The sequence below is a fragment of the Myxine glutinosa genome, chromosome 1, assembly GCF_964187855.1.
Source record: "Myxine glutinosa chromosome 1, kmMyxGlut1.1, whole genome shotgun sequence".
NCBI lineage: Eukaryota > Metazoa > Chordata > Myxini > Myxiniformes > Myxinidae > Myxine > Myxine glutinosa.
In genome coordinates, this window is record NC_136261.1 from 421,948,659 (window position 1) to 421,968,995 (window position 20,337).

The 20,337-nt window shown below is 46.1% G+C and overlaps 1 protein-coding gene across 1 annotated transcript in view; it reads left to right on the plus strand.

The window, feature by feature from the left end:
• Positions 1-19,638, plus strand: part of LOC137412341 (E3 ubiquitin/ISG15 ligase TRIM25-like) — a 64,232-nt gene extending 44,594 nt beyond the window's left edge. The window contains exons 5-6 of the mRNA XM_078786607.1: positions 16,254-16,325; positions 19,155-19,638. Coding sequence (XP_078642733.1) covers positions 16,254-16,325; positions 19,155-19,558 — 476 coding nt within the window. The 3' untranslated portion in view covers positions 19,559-19,638. The remainder of the gene's footprint in view (positions 1-16,253; positions 16,326-19,154) is intronic.
• Positions 19,639-20,337: the final 699 nt, after the last annotated feature.

Here is a 20,337-nt window from a genome sequence, read left to right on the forward strand (position 1 = left end):
AGAGGTAGGATCAGTTATAGCAGGCAACAAGCTGTGATTGGACGATGTCGCCTGGGGGGTGAGATCTATCGTTAACAGGAGATGGCTGCAATTAGATCCTTCAGTAGAGGGAGGGGCCCCTGTTTCAAGGGGAGGGGAAGGGGGTACGGCGGGGGGGTTTGGATTGGTGGTAAGAGGGCTTGGGTCGGTGGTGGACAGATTGGGATCAGTGGTGGTAAGGCTTGGGTCGATGGTGGGAAGGTTCGGGTCGGTGGTGGGAGGGCTTGGTTCGGTGGCAGGAGGGCTTGGTTCGGTGGTGGGAAGGTTTGGTTTGGTGGTGGGAAGGCTTGGGTCAGTGGTGGAAGGGTTTGGACCGGTGGTGGGAAGGTGGGGGGGTTGCTTATTCCCGGTTCGGAGGGGAGGTTGCACTTGTGGAGAATTCTCTTTTCGGGGGCAGTCATGCTTAACATGCCCAAATTGTCCGCAGCCAAAACATTTTAGAACGTTGGTGGACACGTACACTGTATATTCGTTCTGTTGATGTTTTAATTTTATTATAAGGTTTAAATCCTTCTGGGAATTTTTTAAAATCATAAACACTTGCCGCCGGAATGAAACCACGTGCCTTAAATCGTTGTTTCGTGACCCGAAGGGAATCATGGAGATACGAGACACGATGGTACAGTATCGGGACAACTCTTTAATTAGTACATCGTCGGATACAAATGGGGGGCAATTTGATATCACGACTTTTATCGCTGGGCTATCTAGTGGGGAAATCATTACAAATAAATCTGGATCGATTGTCAAACCCTGTTCGACAATTTGTGGGACACAATCCACGTCGGACAAAAAAATAACGATCCGCTTGTTCATCCGCGAAGCGGCAACAACATTGTCGATCCCGACAACACGACCGGTTGCGAGGACAACGTCCTCGACACTAACCTCACGTTCCGGAGGTACACAAAAGAACCCGTGCTTACGGGTCAGGCTCTGAAAGGCCGTAAATCGAGATAGTGCAGCTGCCATGCTGGAACAGCTGCACTTACAACCCCTCCCCAACTCGGGGAGGGTGAATATATAATACAATCTTCCCTACCCGAACTCCGGGAATGGGAAGCAATCAGACCTCTCCGATTTCCCTAACTTCGGAAAAGGGAGGCAACAAAACAAACTGAAGGAAGGATAAACGAAAGGAAAAAAAAGGAAATAGAGGTTTAAGATGAAGGAGCAAACACCGATCGGGCGACGCCCAAAAACGGCGAACCCTTACCAGCGATCACCCTGTGCTCTCCGGCTCTCTCTCCCGTCTCAACGTATATGGGAATCACCAGGAAGACTCCACGAACAGGTACAAGGACACAGAGGGGGGAAAACAGGGGGGGGGGGGAATGGAGCAACAACACAGAGCACTCACAGGCCTCCACAAGCAGACGCCATGACAGTACAACCAGCATGCAAACGACCAGCAGGGGGCGCGAGAGAGAGAGAGAGAGAGAGAGAGAGAGAGAGAGAGAGAGAGAGAGAGAGAGACTTTTTTCTTTTTTTTCTTTTTTTAGACTTTTGACGTCCTTTTATTCCAAAAATTATAAAGTGCATGGATGTACAGTGTATAAAATCAACAAAGCCAAAAACAAGAGAAAACGATGAAGCGAGGAAACAATACAGATATATGCGTTGATCAGTTCAACTTTTACCGAAAACAAGTGCAATCTTCTGCAGCACTATTATGAATTGTAGAAATTATGAACAATCATGAGAAAAATAATACCAACTCGTTTTGGCGGACTTCACAGACACTTTTCAAACACCATTATTCCACAAATCCATCAATTTCGCCCATGCTCGTGGAAAATTCAAGCTCATGTTTTAGCCTTGCAGCACACAGTGCGTTGAAAAACGTCATGACCTTGCACTGATGAATGGGCTTACCATTCCGCTTCTCCTTTCTGGACAGGTAAGTGGCAAGCTTTGCTGTAGCTACAAAAAAGCACAACAGTTCATAGTCCTTGTTGTGTTGCCGTCTCTTTTTGAGCCCAAAAATAAAGGATCGAAAAGTAAATCTGAAATTCATTTTGAACGACACAAAGTCTAACCATTCAAATAAAGGAAAAAGTCTTTCACAGCCAATGAAAAAATGAAAAACATCCTCATTTACAGAACAAAAGGGGCAACATGCAGATATTGGGGCAAAATTCCATACATATGTATTACATGGGATGATCCCGTGGGCAAGGCGCCACTGAAGATCACCTGTTCTTTTGTTGATCAGCTTGCTATACATTGATTCCCATACAGGTTCATTGGGGGGCCCGGCAGGGAGTAGCCTCTTCCATCGTGCTACTCCATTTAGCGGAGGAATACCAAGAACTTGAGATAACCACCACCTATACAGGCTCTTGCTGCTCTCAGCATGCAATACACTTGTCCCTGTGCTTACAGGTGGAAGTTCGTTGGGAAAGCAGGCAAAAATCAGTTTCGGAAACGGGGACTCGTTGGGGTGTCCAAAAATATTCCAAGTCCAAAGTTTCTGTAGCTGATGACGTTTTTGAACAACTTTCCTCAAAATCGTTCCAATTGTCCTCTTGGACCGAATCGCCGTCAAGGTTGAAATTTCCTCCACATTCCTCCACCCGACACCGGAGTTTGGCCGAAGGTGCCATACTTTGTTTATGCCTGCCTCAATAAAGCGTTGGCACAAATGACGACTCTTGAGAACATCAGGGAAGAGAGGATTGAAGAACAGGGGTTCAACCTCGAACATCCCTGGGGAGTAGGTGTCTGCTTTACGGCTCACGGAAAGTCTTTCCCAGGCACTGAGAAGGCTGTGGTAAAATATGGGGAGCGTTGATGTATTCACGTACTTGAGGTGAGTCAGGAATACTTCGAGACCATAGCCGAGTCTACCCGCCTGCTGTAAAATATGGCAAGCCAAGGCATGGTTTGGCAGGTTTTCACCAAATAGGAGGCGTTGAATGGAGCACAGGCGAAAAGCCATGAGACGGGATCTCACGTGAACAAGGCTCTGACCACCTTCCGATGAAGTAAGGCATATTACACTTGGCCGCAGCCAATGATGGCCTCCCCAAAAAAAGTCCACAAGTTTGGCCTGTATCCTGTCCAGCAACACTTCTGGTGGTTGCAGGCAAATAAAGCGATGCCACAGCGTTGCAGCAACCAAGTTGTTTGCCACTAAGACTCGGCCCTTAAATGAGAGGTGCGGTAGGGCTCTTTTCCACAGGTTCAGCCTCCTGTCTATTTCTCCGGTCACACCTTCCCAATTCCTTTTCTCAAATTGTGTAGAGCCCAGGGACACACCAAGGTAATCAACACCATCTGTTTTCCACTCCAAGTTTTCTGGAAGAGCAGGCAGATGTGTTGAGACAGGTAGGCAGCTATTAAGGTATGGCACCCAAAGAGCTTTGCTTTTCGTCCAATTAACCTTCAGAGATGAAGCCATGAAAAAGGTTCTTAAGGACTTTACAAGAGCAACAATGTCTTGGTGGTTTTTTATAATGACGCAAACATCGTCTGCATAGGCCGATATAGTCATTGGTGGGCTTCCAGGAAAACAGGTCAGGCCAGAGATATTCTTTCTCAGTGTGCAAAGAAATGGCTCCATTGCTAGCGCAAAAAGCAAACCTGAGACTGGGCAACCCTGCCGTACCCCCCTCTGAACCTTTATGGGGGGAACCAGTTCATTGTTCACCTTAATTACACTGGAGATGTCAGTGTACAATAAAGTTATAAAGGCCCTGAAAATTACCCCAAACCCACATGATTCAAGAACATGGCACAAGAAAACATGGTCAATGCTGTCAAAGGCTTTTTCAAAGTCTAGAAAACATATTCCAAAATCATTTTGGTCATGGCAAGCATACATTAAATCCCGCACGAAAAAAATGTTGTCGTAAATCGAACGACTGGGGATGCAGAATGTCTGATCAGGTAAAACCAGATCACCAATGACTTTTTTTAAGCGATTTGCCATTGCTTTCGAAAACAGTTTATAGTCGGTACACATTATTGAAACCGGTCTCCAATTCTCCATCCGCCAGAGGTCTCCTGACTTTGGGAGAAGACTCACCACTGCTCTCCTTAGGCTTAGTGGCATTACATCTTTTCGCAAGGATTCTTGGATTACAATCAATAGTTCTGGGCCCAAGATGTCCCAAAATTCCATGTAAAGCTCAGCTGGCAGGCCATCAATTCCAGGAGCCTTTCCAGATTCCATTCCAACCAGGGCACGCTGTAATTCATCAAGGCTTAAGGGCACATCCAGCTCCAGGCGTTGAGTCTCAGTTAGGGTTGGGAGATGGGAGGTAAAACATTTTATTTTATCCTCATTTATATCTTTTTTAGCAAATAGTTCAGAATAATACTTTCTAATAGTGATTTTTACCCCCATCAGAACTTGTAATTTCATTCCCACTGGGGTCCTTAACTGATGAAATAAGCTGGGGAGGCTTCGTTTCAGCTTCTAAGTGAAAGAAGGCTTTGCTAGGACTATCCGATACTTTGATGCTTTTTACTCTCAGTCTAACTAGCAGTCCTGCAGCCTTCTCCTGTAATAGTTCCCGGAGTTGGGTCCTTTTTTCAAGGAGCAATTTATAATTTGCCTCATTTTCCTGCTCTGCCATTTTGTTTTGCAGTTTTAGAATTTCGGTTTCCAACCGTGCCAATGTGATTTGATTTTCATGGGTGATGTGGGAATTAAACTGTTGACAAAACAGTCGTATATGAGTTTTCATATTATCCCACCAAAGGTTAGTGGAAGCAAAGAGGGGCTTTTTTCCAAATATTGCTATCCATAGGATGCGAAAGGCTTCCTTAAACAGGGTATCATCCAAAAGGCTTGTATTGAATTTCCAATAGGCGCTCCTCCGTTTGAATTGTGGGAAAGATAGGCCCATCGTGACCATGTGGTGGTCAGAGAGGATGGAAGGGGTTATAGTTGAGGAGGTTGCTATATTCCTTAATCGTGGGGTGATGTACCAGCGGTCAAGCCTCGCTAAGGATACTTGGCCATTGGAGCATCGACACCATGTAAACTGCCGGTCATTTGGGTGCATCAATCGCCATACATCCAAAAAAACCCCACCTGAAAGGAACTGGGAGAGGTCACCGTGGGACTCAGGATGTGGTTCCGGTGAATTTCTGTCTATTTTGGGCTCTAGCGTACAATTGAAATCTCCCCCCATGCATATGCACTGATTTGGGTCAAACAAATTTAAATGGTTTATCACTTCAGTAAAGAAGGCTTTACGGTCAGTACTCTCGCTTGGTGCATATACATTAAAAATAATAAGCTTCAGGCTATTGATCACCAATTCTAGGGAGGCAAAACGTCCCCGAATCACCTCCTGAAAGAGGCAAGATTCAGGTACAAGTCCTGGTTTTAGCAAAAACCCCACTCCAGCAGATACAGATGACATATTACTGAAGAAACATTTATCTTTGAACATGCTGCTCCAGTCATGTTCAACCTTCTCAGTAATATGAGTTTCTTGCAGTAATATTACATCGACTTGTTTCCTTTTGAATAAACTATTCACTTGGATCTGGCGGATGTGACTGGCCCCACCGCCATTTATATTGAGTGTTGCAAGATTAAGCGTCTTCATCACTCATTAGTAAATTTTGTCTGACCCTGTGAGTACTCACTCTTTGCCTTTGTTATGATTTTCTTTAGTCGATGAAACTGCGATTTTGTTAGGTTTAGTTCCTCAGATTTTTTTATGACTAGTTTTGCAGCCTGAATAAAGGGAGCCAAATCAGGGAAATGATCCCCAATGATGACATTTCGCTGTCTATACGTTTCATTGAGGAATGAGAGAACAATATGGGGAGGGGTTGGGGGTTGATCTGGCATTACTTGTGATAATGCTGTTACCTCCACCTCCTCTTCCGATTCTGATAAATCAAAAAGTGGTCCAATGGGGTCTGGGTCAATACCGTTTTCTTCTCCTGCTATGCAACCTAGCCTTCCCTTGTCTGGGGGGTCCACGCAGTGCTGTGTTTGGGAAACATCAGCACATTGATTACTGATTTCCTCAATTGGCATGAAATTATTATTCCCACATTCCTGTGGATTTATGTTTCCGCCCTTTGCTGCTATATTGGCAGATTTATTATGGGTGTCAGCCTGTTCGGCGACATTCGCTTGGATCAATGATGCGCCATTCACGGTATCATGGCCTGAATTATTTACATCATTAACGTCGTCTGTGTGAGTAATGGAAGCGCGTTGTTTTAGCGGCTGAACCCTGATGCTCTTTTCTGGGTTTTCCTCTTTATTTATTTGGTCCGCGCTTTGCAGAGAGATTCCAGGTGCATCCTGAAGAGTTTTTTCACTAACAGCCTGAAAATCGAGCACAACCTTTTTACCTGCTCCAGATGAGTCACTATCATCCGGAGCCCTTCGTTTACTCGTCCCCACCTTGCTATCAGTGTCCATTTCAACATTTTGCTGAGGAAGAATAAATACGTTCACGCTTGGAACACTGGATTCACCCTCATTAGGAATTTTAGGCGGTGGCAATGCGATAGCCTCCCCCCCACTGGGAATCTCAATTAGTGGAGCAACGTTAACCTCCCTCCCACTGGGAGTATTCATTAGTGGAGCAGCGTTTACCTCCCTCCCCCTGGGCGTATTCATTAGCAGAGCAACCTCCTCCTTACAAACTATGGCAGTGTGACCCGTCTTGCCACACCTGACACACGAGGCTTTGGGACAAGAACGTTTTAAATGTCCATACGCTCCACACTGAAAGCATGTTAAGGTGGTGGACGATGCGTATAGCTGGAAATTTGCCTCTTCAAAATTAATTTTGAAAGTGATATTGAGGCCTGTGTCGTCCCCACGGTCTGGAAGGACCATATATACCTGTCTGCGGAAGCTCATTATGTGCTTAACACATTCATTCCGACACCCAAGAGGGATTGTTGAAATCCTCGATACCATTTTACCGTACCGTGATAGCACGGTCATTAACTTGTCATTTGGGATAAATGGAGGTACGTTGGAAATAACCACTCTCGTCGCGGGAGTTAATAGCGGCGATGCCATCATAAAGTGACCGCTTTCCGTGGTTATTCCCGCGCTTACCACGTCATGGACGAGTTCCTCGTCCGAAACGAACACACCACTTTCTGGTTCATACGCGAAGCTGCACGTATATTTTCATCCCCAACAATGCTGCCCACAGCGAGGATGATGTCCTCGACAGGGACTCCATCCGGAGGCACGCACACGAACGCGTGCTTCCTGGTTAAGCCTTCAAAGTCATCGCGACAAGAGCGTGCATTCGCCATTCCGGCGAAAATACACCCCCCCCCTCCCCCCGCTTGTCCGAGCCGGACAAGAGGGTATCAAACCTAAATAAACGAACTAAAGTAAAAAATAAACGTGCATTATAAGCACAGAAATGGCTTACAACGCGCCGTCAACGCCAGTAGGCCGCGCCCAAAATGGGCCCGCTCTCAATCCTCTCTCTCTCGAAGGCAAAGGTGTAGAACAGATGGAAACAAATGCCAAAGCACACAGGATGGAAAAGGAGAGGGAGGGGGGCAGGGGAGGGCAGGAGAGGGGGGAAACCTCACGACGGACTCACCAAAACACAGAGCAGTTGCTCACAGCCGCCATGACGCTACACCCAACGCACCGACGGCCGATAGGTGGCGCCAGAGAGAGAGAGAGAGAGAGAGACTACGCCCGCTTGAGAATGAGCAGCGACTTCGATCACAGACACCGCCCACTTGATATCATTGTCAGCAAATCAGGCGTAAACTCCCTGCCTTGTTAGCAGCTTCGGAAGAGATGAATCCGCCCCTACGATGAATCCAGATGAAGATTTAATGAAGAAGATGAAGATGAAGATGATGATGAAGATGATGAAGATGAAGATGAAGATGAAGATGAATCTCACAACATTCATTGGCGGTGTATCTATTGTGAAATAGAATAAAACTTTAATTATTAAAGTGTGTTACGGATACCGGCCCTAATAATGGTGGTTCTTGTTATCATGGTTGATGCTTGCTTAGTGATGATGCTGATGTTGATTATGCTTATTGTGGTTAAAAGGGTTAAAAGCGCTCCGGGTAAAATGTGGCCGGAAATCGGATCGTGACCCGGAAGATATAGGGAGAGGAAGAAGAGAAGCGGGGAAGATCGTGAGGAGACGTGTTCGGATTGCAGCTCCAGACCGAGGAGTCGAACGTGCAGGACAAGGGAACTTTGCCTCTTTGAAAAGAAGTCCGCACGATAGGAGACCGCCGAATTGCTGCGGTGCCCGCGTAGTCGGGTATCCTCGTTGAGGTTGCCGAGTATCCTCACCTCCCAATCCAGGTGCAAGAGAAAGCCGACCACCATCTTCACCACGCGCATCACCGGCAGTGACCAGGTTTTTTCGGCGTGTTGACCAGGCGTTAATCTACGGCGGGCTGCCGGGGACGGCTGTACAAGTCAGTGGCTGTGGGAGGGTTATTGAGGAGACTCGCAGATTGAACCGCAACCGGGTACATACCCGAAATCGTCTTTGGGGAGGTTTCCCATTCTACCACCATCATGCTGGAGATTGGACCACGTGGCCTGCGAGTTGGTTCGATTGACTCCGCTTCCCCAGATTGGAATCGGAAATTGAGTCCACGATCGCTGGAGCGAATCGACATCACCTTGGAGGCATACAGAGACATTGGGGCAAGGACCGTGAATTGGCGCGTCAGCAGGAAATTAAATTTAAGGAGCTGGAGTTAATGAGAGAACGGGGAGGGGTACCATCCCTGCTGACTGGTTCGACACCTAGTCAGAACACCTGGGATGTTGGCAGACATGTGAGGCTGGTCCCACCCTTCAATGAAAAGGAGGTAGCCAAGTTTTTTCCACACTTTCAGAAAGTGGCTCGACAGTTAAACTGGCCTGAGGAGTACTGGTCAATACTTGTGCAAAGTGTTCTGGTGGGTAAAGCTCAAGATATTTATTCGGCTTTACCAATTGTCCAATGTGCAGATTACGAGGTATTGAAGAAACACATTCTCAAAGCTTATGAATTGGTCACGGAAGCTTACCAGCAAAAATTCCGGAATGCCAGGAGGAGGGAGAGGGAGACCCATGTGGAATTTGCCAGAGTGAAGGAAACCATGTTTGATAGGTGGTGTGATTCAAAAGAAGTGGGGAAAGACTTCGAACTATTGCGACAATTGATCCTGGTGGAGGAATTCCAACAGTGTGTCCAGGAGGACATTAAAATACATCTGGAGGAAAGGAAAGTACCAAAGTTGTATGAGGCAGCCACCATGGCAGATGACTATGCCTTAACACACAGGATGGGGTTCCTCAACCCGAACTTCTCGCCCAGGCCTAGCCAGGGGAGCTATTGTATATCAGGGGCGGAGAGTGAGAATCCATGGGGGCGGCCCCGGGATAAAAATGAGGTCCACTTTGACACCCCGACTTCTAGAAATGAGAAGACTGTGGTTCCAAGACAGACCTGTCGTCCAGGGGACTCGAGGCGGACCGCCGCCCCCATGCCTTGTCAGACCTTGAGGTTCTCCTCCGGTCCGACTTGCACCTTTTGCCATAAACCTGGACACTGGAGGTCCAACTGTCATGCTCTGGGAGAGGAAAATCAGGAGCGGAGTTCGACTAGTATGACTCCAAATGCGATGGCCATTGTGAGAAATCGCCCTCAAAAGGGTTACCGACCATTTATTTCCGAGGGGTTTGTGTCACTGGATGGAGCCTCGACTAACCGGAGACCGGTTAGGATATTGAGGGACACAGGAGCACATCAGTCTTTAATGCTTGAAGGCATCTTGCCATGGTCCGAGGAGACGGCAACGGGGGGTAGTGTTCGTATACAGGGGATTGGTGGCTGTGTTAGTGCTCCACTTCATGTCATCCATTTGGAGTCCGATTTGGTGTCAGGACCGGTCACCGTCGGTTTACAAGCCACGCTTCCTGTAGAGGGAGTATCTGTGGTTATCGGGAATGATTTAGCCGGTGGTCAAGTTTATGGTAATGAGCCCAGCAGGGAAAATAACCACACCAGTTCGGGATGGTGACAAAAGTGCCAAGTTATTTGTAGGGGGACTGAACTTCAAAACAAGGAAGAAGTTCTGACCTCTGTCTTCAACAGATATGGGCCGCTTGTGGAAGTGCGGTTGGTAAAAGACAGGGAAACGCAACAGTCAAGAGGGTTCGGCTTTGTCAGGTTTGCAAGCACAAAAGACGACAGAGAGGCAGAGAAGAATTGGAATGGCAAGGATTTGGAGGGTCGGAACATAACAGTAGGGAAGGCATTTCGTAGGTGTCGAGAGGTCGACAGAAGAGGACAACTTGGTGGTAGTTTTGGGGGTGGCCGCAGCCGATATTACTATGGAGGCTCCCAGAGTTACGGCATCTCCCGAAAGAAGGATTATCAGAGCACTGGCCGAGAAGGACACCGCCAGTCAGGTGACTACTGTGACAAGTGGTCCCACCGTAATTATTAGGAGTCCGGAGAAGTTGAAGCACTGAATACGACGGAGCCGCCAAGCCCAGATTCCTACATGGACTAACCGTGAATGCCACGTTCCTGAAGGCGTCCATGTAGTGAACTTTCCTCCCCAGACTAACCGTGAAATCCACATTCCTAAAGGCGTCCATGTAGTGAATACTCGGCTTGGCCTCCCGGAAAAAGTGCTGTCGAGTTGCTTAACGTTGGATTTTTGATCAACCCCTTAACTTTCATTCAAAAAATGAAAAAACAAAAATCCGAGGTTGATGAGATGGAATTGGCTTTGCAGGAGTTCAACTGGGAAATTGAGCACGTAAAGGGCAGGGACAATGTCGTTGCTGATGCTTTGTCCAGAGGGAATTAACTTTGGAAATCTCTGTGGGTTGTGTAGAATATTATTGCTTTATTTTTGGGAACTATGGATTGTTGTTGCTCACAGGACTTGATGATCAGGGGGTGAGCTTACTTTTGTTTGTGTAAAGAATTTTGCCTACAATGAAAGTTTTCGCTATGTTCAAACTTTCTTTCTTGAGGGGGGGAAGTGTTATAGATACCGGCCCTAATAATGGTGGTTCTTGTTATCATGGTTGATGCTTCTTGCTTAGTGATGATGCTGATGTTGATAATGCTTATCTATCTATAATTCCAGTAATCTCTGTGTGTATGTATGTATGTATGTATGTATGTATGTATGTATGTTCCCCTTATTGAGCGCAGATTTTAATGTGATTAATTCACCTTCATTAGACATCAGATATGAAGCTTGTGGACCATCCACCGCCAGTGGCCCGACCCCCACGTCGGGGCCGCCCTCCTGCGGGCGGACCCCCGGCACCGCCCAGCCCCGCCGCCACGGCGCCCCCCGGTCCTGCACCCATCCCAGGGGCAGCCAGGGGCATCCCACCTGGTATCCCTGCACCCCGGACGCCGCCGATCGCCAGGGGGCGCTTCGGCCAGGTCATTCGTCTGCCCCGCAAACTGGCCCTCCAGGTGCGCGGGAATTCTGGGGGGGCGCGTGTGGCGGACACAAAAGCCCACTGGCGTGGTGACATCATTCCACGCACCAAGTGGGCGGTGGCCACGCCCGAGGGGTAGGCGTGGCCTCATGGATACACCGGGCGACCAGCCCGGAGGAGTTCAGTGTTACAGTGTAGTCTTACAATAAAGACGTTTATATGTTACCGCTTGTCCGCTTCCTCCTTGCTCACAAGCAGCGCGCGTAACGCCGCGCTTTAATACTATTAAAATTGAAGTAAACACTGCGTGGAATATCATGTTCTATGAACTCTGAAGTTTTTCAAGTAATGACTTTCAGTGATGGAGGATATACCGTCTGCAGCTTGATTTGGAGGCCATTTTGATTTGCTTTTGCTCTTTGGCCCACCCATAATCTCGTTTTAATTAAATCCTTTCCTTTCGGTTGGAATTCCAGCAACCAGCATGGATTCAGGAAATCAAAGTATTATGATTGGAAAAATCGGTGATGACGTGAATGAGGAAGTAAAATATTGTTGTGCGACTCCCTCTTGGTTAATACCGAGCAAATCACGGATAGCCAAAGCCAGATATGACTCCGAAGGCGATGCCCAGGCGCAAATGCGGATTTCACTGTATATGCGGGGGGGGGGGGGGGGGGGGGGAAGAAGAAGACGAAGCCTTTTACCTGACGTGATCTCGCCGGGCAGTCTTCTTCAAAGCCTGCAGGAAATGAACTCACACAAAAACGGATTTAGAATATACAGTAAAAATAATATTGTAGCGGCTACCGCTGGGTTTTCACAATCGCCTTGCACCTATCAAGGACACGGAGCGATCACCATGCCGGGCTCGTCCAGGACGCCCGGGCAGGCTCGCCCTCAACTTGCCAGGCCGCAGCCAGGATGCTGGGCCACGCCCCCTCTCGTTTTTCCTGGGCAAACGCTCCGGGATAATATGTATATATATATTGCTGCCCGATAAACGGGCTTTTCAGAGTGCCTGAGTGTTTGGTTTGATTAAAGCAACTCAGATGAATTCCAGCTTTTTGTCGCGTCCATTCTTCCGATAGACGTGGGAGCCCCAGCTCCTTCAATATAAGGATTTATTTACAACGGAATGCCAGGAATACAAAATAACATGCACGATAATAGATAATGTCCGAAGTTGGGATGTCCCCACAGCAGACTTAAACACAGACACAGGACAGATAAATAAAAATAACAGGGTGTGTGTGTGCTGGCTTAGCTCAACCAGTCGGGGTCTCGTCGGATTTCGTCGGCTCATCCGGTGCGTTGGCGGGAACCGCCCGGTCGTTGGCGGGAAGTAGGCCTCAGTCCGCCTTGTTCGCGCACTGCCAGGCCTCACTGGACGTCTCTCTCACCCCTGCCTCATCATGCTCCAGTGGCAAGCCGCCCGTGCACACGCATCACTCGCACAGAGAACCCAGCTCTTCATCCGTGCTCTTCCTCCTCACGTCCAAACAAACAGGGGAATGAGGAGACGATGCCGGCACACAACCGCTTGCTCCGAGGTCCAGAAAGTCAAGCAGGCACAAGCGTGAGAAGTCCGAAGCAAGAGAGGGTCCAACGCAAGAGAGGGTCCAACGCAAGAGAGGGTCCAACGCAAGAGAGAGCGGGGAGAGAGAAAAATGTCGGTTTCTCTTCACCTTTTGAAAATCTCCCCTTAGCCAATCAGCTGGCTCCTTCTTGCCTCTGGGCTTCAGCTGCATGCCGATTAGCCCTCCCTACATTGATGTAATCTCCCCATCAAACCTCTCGACCAATCCGTCGTGTGGTGGGCATGGCCTCAGCCGGCCTGAGCAATGTTTTATCGCCATGTTGGCGCAATGCGTGGGCGCTTACTGCCTGCACTTACGGTGAGTTTTATTGTGGGGGGAATTCAATCAGTATGTGTGGTGCTAATGGGCCTGCCTAGTGTCTATTGGTGTAGTGCCATAAGGGACAATGGATAAATCACATGGTCTCACACACAGGGGAATTAGCATAATCCCTACGATAAGTAGCACAAGGCCATCCTCGTATGACCACAAATATACAAGCTTAATCCGATATCCAGGCTAAACAGGTCCCTGACGTATGTACATCAAAATGGTTCTTCCTACCCTGATCATCAGAACATCTACCTGTACAGATCTACCTGAATCTATATATTACTACCCCAAAATTCATAACAATATGTTCTACTCCGGAAATATAAATTTCCAGGAAATAACTTTCTTACATTCCATGTATTCCCTCTGCTTATGAAGGTGGATGGAGGTTATATTTTCACCCTTGTCTATGTGTCTGTCTCTGTCTCTGTCTTGTATGTTTGACTGTTTGTTTGTCTGTGAGCAGGATATCTCAAAAAGTTGTGGATGGACTACGACGGAATCTTGTGGATAGGTTGGGTGTGTGACAAGGACGAATTCATATGATTTGGTGAAGATCCGAAACCAGATCTGGAACAGAGAATTTTTAACTGATTCCACATCATTGAGAGTTGGGGCCAAAAACGATATACTGTATACCACGATATTTAAAAATGTTGTGAATGAGTTATGACAAAACTTGGTGAATGAGTTGGTTGGGTGACAACAACAAGCCGATTCGACTTTGGTTCAGGTCTGGATCCAGATCCGGTCTTTCAGTGGATACAAAACATAAACTGTTCAGCCTGGTGGAGGTATGTGCTCTACCAGATGCCGTTCTAGTTAATTTTGTTATGACAAAGACACATTATGGACCAGAAATACAAGACTAACATAATTTAAATCATTTTTCATAAATTATAAAATTCATAACATGAAATCCACAAAGTTGTGACCTGGGATGGAGGGGGATCGGCCCATGAGGGAGAGAAATCTTCTTTTGTGCCGAAAACAAACATTTTACAGATGAATGAGGTCATGAGTTGAGATTGTGAGGAATCAGGACATGAACTTCGTGTTTGTGCAAAACTTAACATCCAAGTCGATGTTACTGATCATTCATTCATTGTTTTATTCTTCTCATGAACTGTAATTGTAAAGGTTTGTAAAAGTGGAGAATCTTTGTATAAAAGTTGTTAAAATGAATTTTGTACAGTGAAGGGTTCACGGAACATCACAAACGAAGCAGAAACTTTTGGTTAATATTTCCGGGTGTTGTACATAAAACACACACACACTGATTACACAGTGATGCGTCACGTGGAAACATGTCAGATGAATGAGTTGTTCTCACTTTCATCTTCAAATAATTTATTCATTGTTATGATAAAAACAACTGATCAATGAACATTATGAAAGGCTGGCCAAAATAATTCTGTCATTTCCATTTTGGATCGATCAACCATTGGGTCAATCCAGGGAAACTAAAAAAAAAAAAAAAAAAAAAGGACCGCGGGTCCTGAAGCTCACCTGGATCAGGAGCAACAGTAACTCAACCCCCCACGGACCCTCTCAGACCCTGATATTTTTAATGCTGTGAACAAACTTTGGTACATCATGGGTGATGAAGGTGTGATCAGGTTTTTCAAAATTGTGTGTGTAGTTTCGGAGAAGAGATCAAATACCTATTTTGTGGGGGTCAAAACCCCCATAGTTCCCCTTATTGAGCGCAGATTTTGATGTGATTAATTCACATTCATTAGACATCAGATATGAAGCTTATGTCCAAGTTTCATCAAAATCATGTGTTTGGTTTAAGCGATAATGACTGAAGTGTTTGCAGACCCAATCCCTCTCTCACTCCCTCACTCCTTCACTCCCTCACTCCCTCACTCACTTACCTATGGACAATGCTCGATCGCATAAGCTCACCGAACTAAAATCCAGGTGAGCTAAAAATACTGAGTTGGTAAAGGGAATTTTCAAATGTAATTTTTTCACAGTTGCAATGACCTATCACGGAGCGATCAACAGATTAATTTCACCAAGAACGATCTCACATCAACAAAAATCATTCACATGTTCCTAAAATCATTCACATGCATATTGAATTATATAAATGTACCTTGAATCATTCACATGCACCTTGAATTAATTCACATGTACCTTGAATCATTCACATGTACCTTGAAACAATTACATGCACATTGAATAATTCACATGTACCTTGAATAATTCACATGTACCTTGAATCATTCACATGCACCTTGAATAATTCACATGTTCCTTGAATCATTCACATGCACCTTGAATAATTCACATGTACCTTGAATCATTCACATGTACCTTGAATCAATTACATGCACATTGAATAATTCACATGTTCCTTGAATCAATTACATGCACATTCAATCATTCACATGTACCTTGAATCATTCACATGCACATTGAATCAATTACATGCACATTGAATAATTCACATGTACCTTGAATCATTTACATGCACATTGAATCAATTACATGCACATTCAATCATTCACATGTACCTTGAATCATTTACATGCACATTGAATCAATTACATGCACATTCAATCATTCACATGTACCTTGAATTATTCACATGTTCCTGGAATGATGTGATGTTCAATTCCAGTGAAGTACGAAAGACTCATTCTATCTTGTGGAGAAAACGAATTTGCGATCACTCATTTTAGAACATTACAGGGAAATGTAAGAACAATGAGGTCAAATTTCCTTCATGAATCGATGAAAATTATGTTTTATTTTCATACAAAATGGAGGTTCCATTTCTCTTCCCCCATGTTTGTTATATTTCGATTTTTGGTTCAAATATATATTTTTTAAATCTTAAAAAACATAAAAACAAGAAAATTTCACATCTTGTAATTTTTGTTAATCTTTAGTCAATTCCACAGAAGGACCGGTGGAGCATCCGGAGAAGGTTGATCTGGATCAGAACAACTTGAGAAGACTTTGTAAGTGAATGGAAATGGGAGGGGGTTCTTCTTCTTCCCTCCATATACAGATTATTTAAAATTCCATATTTTCCTCTTTTCATTCTTTCTTTTTTCTTGTTTTATTTCCCTATTTATATTTTCCTTCACTCTATTCCACTTAGTTATTTTCCAACTCGATTTTCCCTCTTGTCAAGTGTCACAAGACCCAAAGTTTGTTCCAACCAGGAGGAGGGGATAGTCCAAACTTGTGTTTGCTGCCTTTCTTAATCCCTATCTTCTCCTCCTTCCTCTCTCATCCCCCTCTCTCTCTCTTCCCCTCCCTCTCTCTTCCCCTCTCTCTCTCTCCCCCTCCCTCTCTTTTCCCCTCTCTCTCTCTCCCCATCCCTCTCGCCGAATATCCCATCCACCTCCCTCTCTCTCCACCCTCTCTCTCTCTGCCTCTCTCGCACCCTCCCTTCTCTTTCTCCCACACTACTCCATCCCCCTCTCTCTTCCCCACTACCCCATACCCTCTCTCTCTTCCCCACTACCCCATCCCCTCTCTCTCTCTCTCTCTTCCCCACTACCCCATCCTCCTCTCTGTGTCCCACTACCCCATCCTCCTCTCTCTCTCTCTTCCCCACTACCCCATCCACGTCTCTCTCTTCCCCACTACCCCATCCCTTCTCTCCCTTCTCCACTACCCCATCCCCCCTCTCTCCCCACCACTACCCCATCCTCCTCTCTCTCTTCCACACTACCCCATCCCCGTCTTTCTCTTTCCCACTACCCCATCCCCCTCTCTCTCTCCACCTCTCTCTTCCCCACTAGCCCATCCTCCTCTCTCTCTTTCCCACAACCCCATCCCCCCCTCTCTCTCTTCCCCACTACCCCATCCCCCCTCTCTCTATCTTCCCCACAACCCCATCCCCCCCTCTCTCTCTTTCCCACAACCCCATCCCCACCTCTCTCTCTTCCCCACTACCCCATCCCCCCTCTCTCTATCTTCCCCACAACCCCATCCCCCCCTCTCTCTCTTTCCCACAACCCCATCCCCCCCTCTCTCTCTTCCCCACTACCCCATCCCCCCTCTCTCTCTTCCCCACTACCCATCCCCCCTCTTTCTCTTCCCCACTACCCCATTCCCCTCTTTCTCTCGTCCTCCCCTCTCACCAACGATGGAATCAGAACAAGATCTTTCTTGACAAATCCTGGTTCGTTCTGTAACATAATCCGGTATAAATTGCTCGTTCATCCCAGATAAAATTTACAATCCTGAAGGAATTTGTAAGATATTTCCCAATGACTCACACAAACATCTTACATAAACAAACATTGTGGAATCATCTATCTATCATAATAAAAACGTGTGTGTGTGTGTGTGTGTGTGTGTGTGTGCGCGTGCATGCGTGTGTGTGTCCATCCGTCTCCTCCATAACTCCAAAACCATGAAACGTAGCACCCCCAAACTTTGCATACATACTTCTCCACCTCGAAGGGATTACATAAATGAAAACTGGGTGTTTGTGTGTTTAAGATAATTTACACTAACAGGCTTATCTTTGGTCAGCCTGCGTTCAGATCACTTAGCTTGGGGTCTTAATTTCCCCCATTTTTTCCACTCAACTCAAGTATGCCCTGCATCAGAACAGGTCGGTTTCTGTGCAATAAAGCTTGCTCGAGTGCTTGAGCTGCTTGGCGAGCGCTCTCCAAGCAGCTTGCTAATGGATGGAACACCCCTGCTCCCTCCTCAGATTGAGTCTATTTTATTTAGTTCCTTCATTTAAAGTGTGAAAATATGGGCAACACACCTGGTGCTCACCTGGTAGAATAACCAGTATACTGCACTGACTAAAGGTATTTAAAACCAATTTTAATTGTTTCCAGAAGACAGGGCAGCAGGGAGAATCAAACGAACATAATCATGAGACTTCAAACAAAGAATAACATACCTATTTTGGGGTCCACTCCCCCCCACCCAGTTTACCTTCTTTTGTAATGCCTTGAACAAACCTTTGTCCATCACGGGTGGTGAAGGCTGTGGGGAAGTTTCATCGAAATAGTGTGTGTAGTTTCAGAGGGGAAAAGCAAATACCTATTTTGGGGTCAAACGTGGCTCCACTTTGACCCTCTGAGACCTCAACTTATTTTTATTGCCCTGAACAAACTTTAGACAGAACACAACAAATACAATTTGTGCCAAATTTGGTCAAAATCTCATCAGCGGTTTCACAGAATAAGTTGCAAGCGTTTCAGGACAGACGACGCGCCATCGCAAAAGCTCACCTGAACTTTGTTCCAGGTGAGATAAAAAGTATGTATAATCAACGAACGAAGCAGCCCCCCTTCCCCCCGTGCCTCGCCTTTGTTGTGCTATTTTATTTTCCCCCTTTTGTCCGATCTGCTTTCATTATACGACGGGTCACTTCCACATAAATAGATACATCGATACAAATAAACACCATTGTCTATCCGCCATTGCTCCTTATCCACGGCGACATCTTATAAGTTACAAACTCCAGACTCAGGGTACAAACACACCTTTAGGAAGGGGGAGAGGGTAACATCGGGAATGTGCCCACAGCATCACGTGGGGGCATGGGGGACGGGGGGGGGAGAAGGTAACATCGGTAATGTGCCCACAGCATCACGTGGGGGCATGGGGGGACGGGGGGAGAAGGTAACATCGGTAATGTGCCCACAGCATCATGTGAGGGCATGGGGGGACGAGGGGAGAGGGTAACATCTGCAATGTGCACAAATAAATAAAACAATTGTTGTAATAAAAGATTTTTTGTGATAAAGTGATTAATGTTTGTTTTTGTCCGTTTGTCTAACAATGTCCGCGACCCCATGTCTTGTCCGCAGATGTACGGAGCCCTAGTCTGGACCCAAACTCTGCACATCGACGGATCAAGATCTCCCGGGATCTCAGGATGGCGACTCGAACCAGGACCGAGAATCAGTACCCGGAACATCCTGATCGGTTTGATGTTCATGAACAAGTTGTTTCCTGTGATTGTTTCTCCTCCGGTCGTCATTACTGGGAGGTCGATGTGGGGTCGGGTCTTTGGTGGGGAATCGGAATCTGTTTAAACTCCATGAGCAGAAAAGGGCTTGCGTGCGGGTTGGGAGGGAATCCCGAGTCTTGGTGTTTATGTAAATGTAATAACAAATTCTTCACGCTTCACAACAATCGATGTACCTCCCTGTCCATCCCGGGGTTCCTGAACGGTTTGGGTTCTTCTTGGATTGCGAGGCGGGAGAGTTGACGTGTTTCGGGGAATCGCGGGTCCTGCACTTGTTCAGGGGGAACTTCATGGACCCGTTAAACCCGCTATTAGGGATTGGGATGATGGTGGTTCCGTTCATTTTGTACATTTAGTGAAATAAACTTTCATCACGAACGAACTGATCCGGTTAATTTGGTTCAAATCAATCAAATAATTTACCTGTTCATGACGATGTGATTACTGATTAATGTTTATATTATAATAAGTTTATATAATTTAATAAGTTCATTGTTTATCTTTTTAATGTGAAATGAACTTTAACATGAACTCTTCACTCTCCTCACGATACAATACAGATTCTTCTTCTTCAAACGTGTGTTTAAATGGGATGTTTGAGTGAAGAAAGTCCATCCAGGTAGATGAAACCCTTTGTGTTTACCTGGAATGGAGCACCGGCGTTAATCGTGAAGGTGACAGTGGGTTTGGATTGGATCACAGGTAGAATGTGGATCCCTGGATGGAAATAACAGAACGTTCATCAGGTATCGCGAATCACACCGTAGGAAACATGGCCAGGTGACCTTTTGGGTGTTACTCTCTCTTTTGGTCCGATGAAAGGTTCACACCCGAAACGTCAGGTTCTCATTGTTTGCCACGGAGGTTTTAATCTTAATCTTTGTGGAAATCTCTTCCATCCAATCAAAACACAGCAATAAAATCATTTGATAACCAGTGTAGTGACGTCACAAAGGTAAGTTTGCGTCGTCACGCGAATATAAATTCAAGAGAAGGCGTCACATCATGTACTTTTTCTTTTC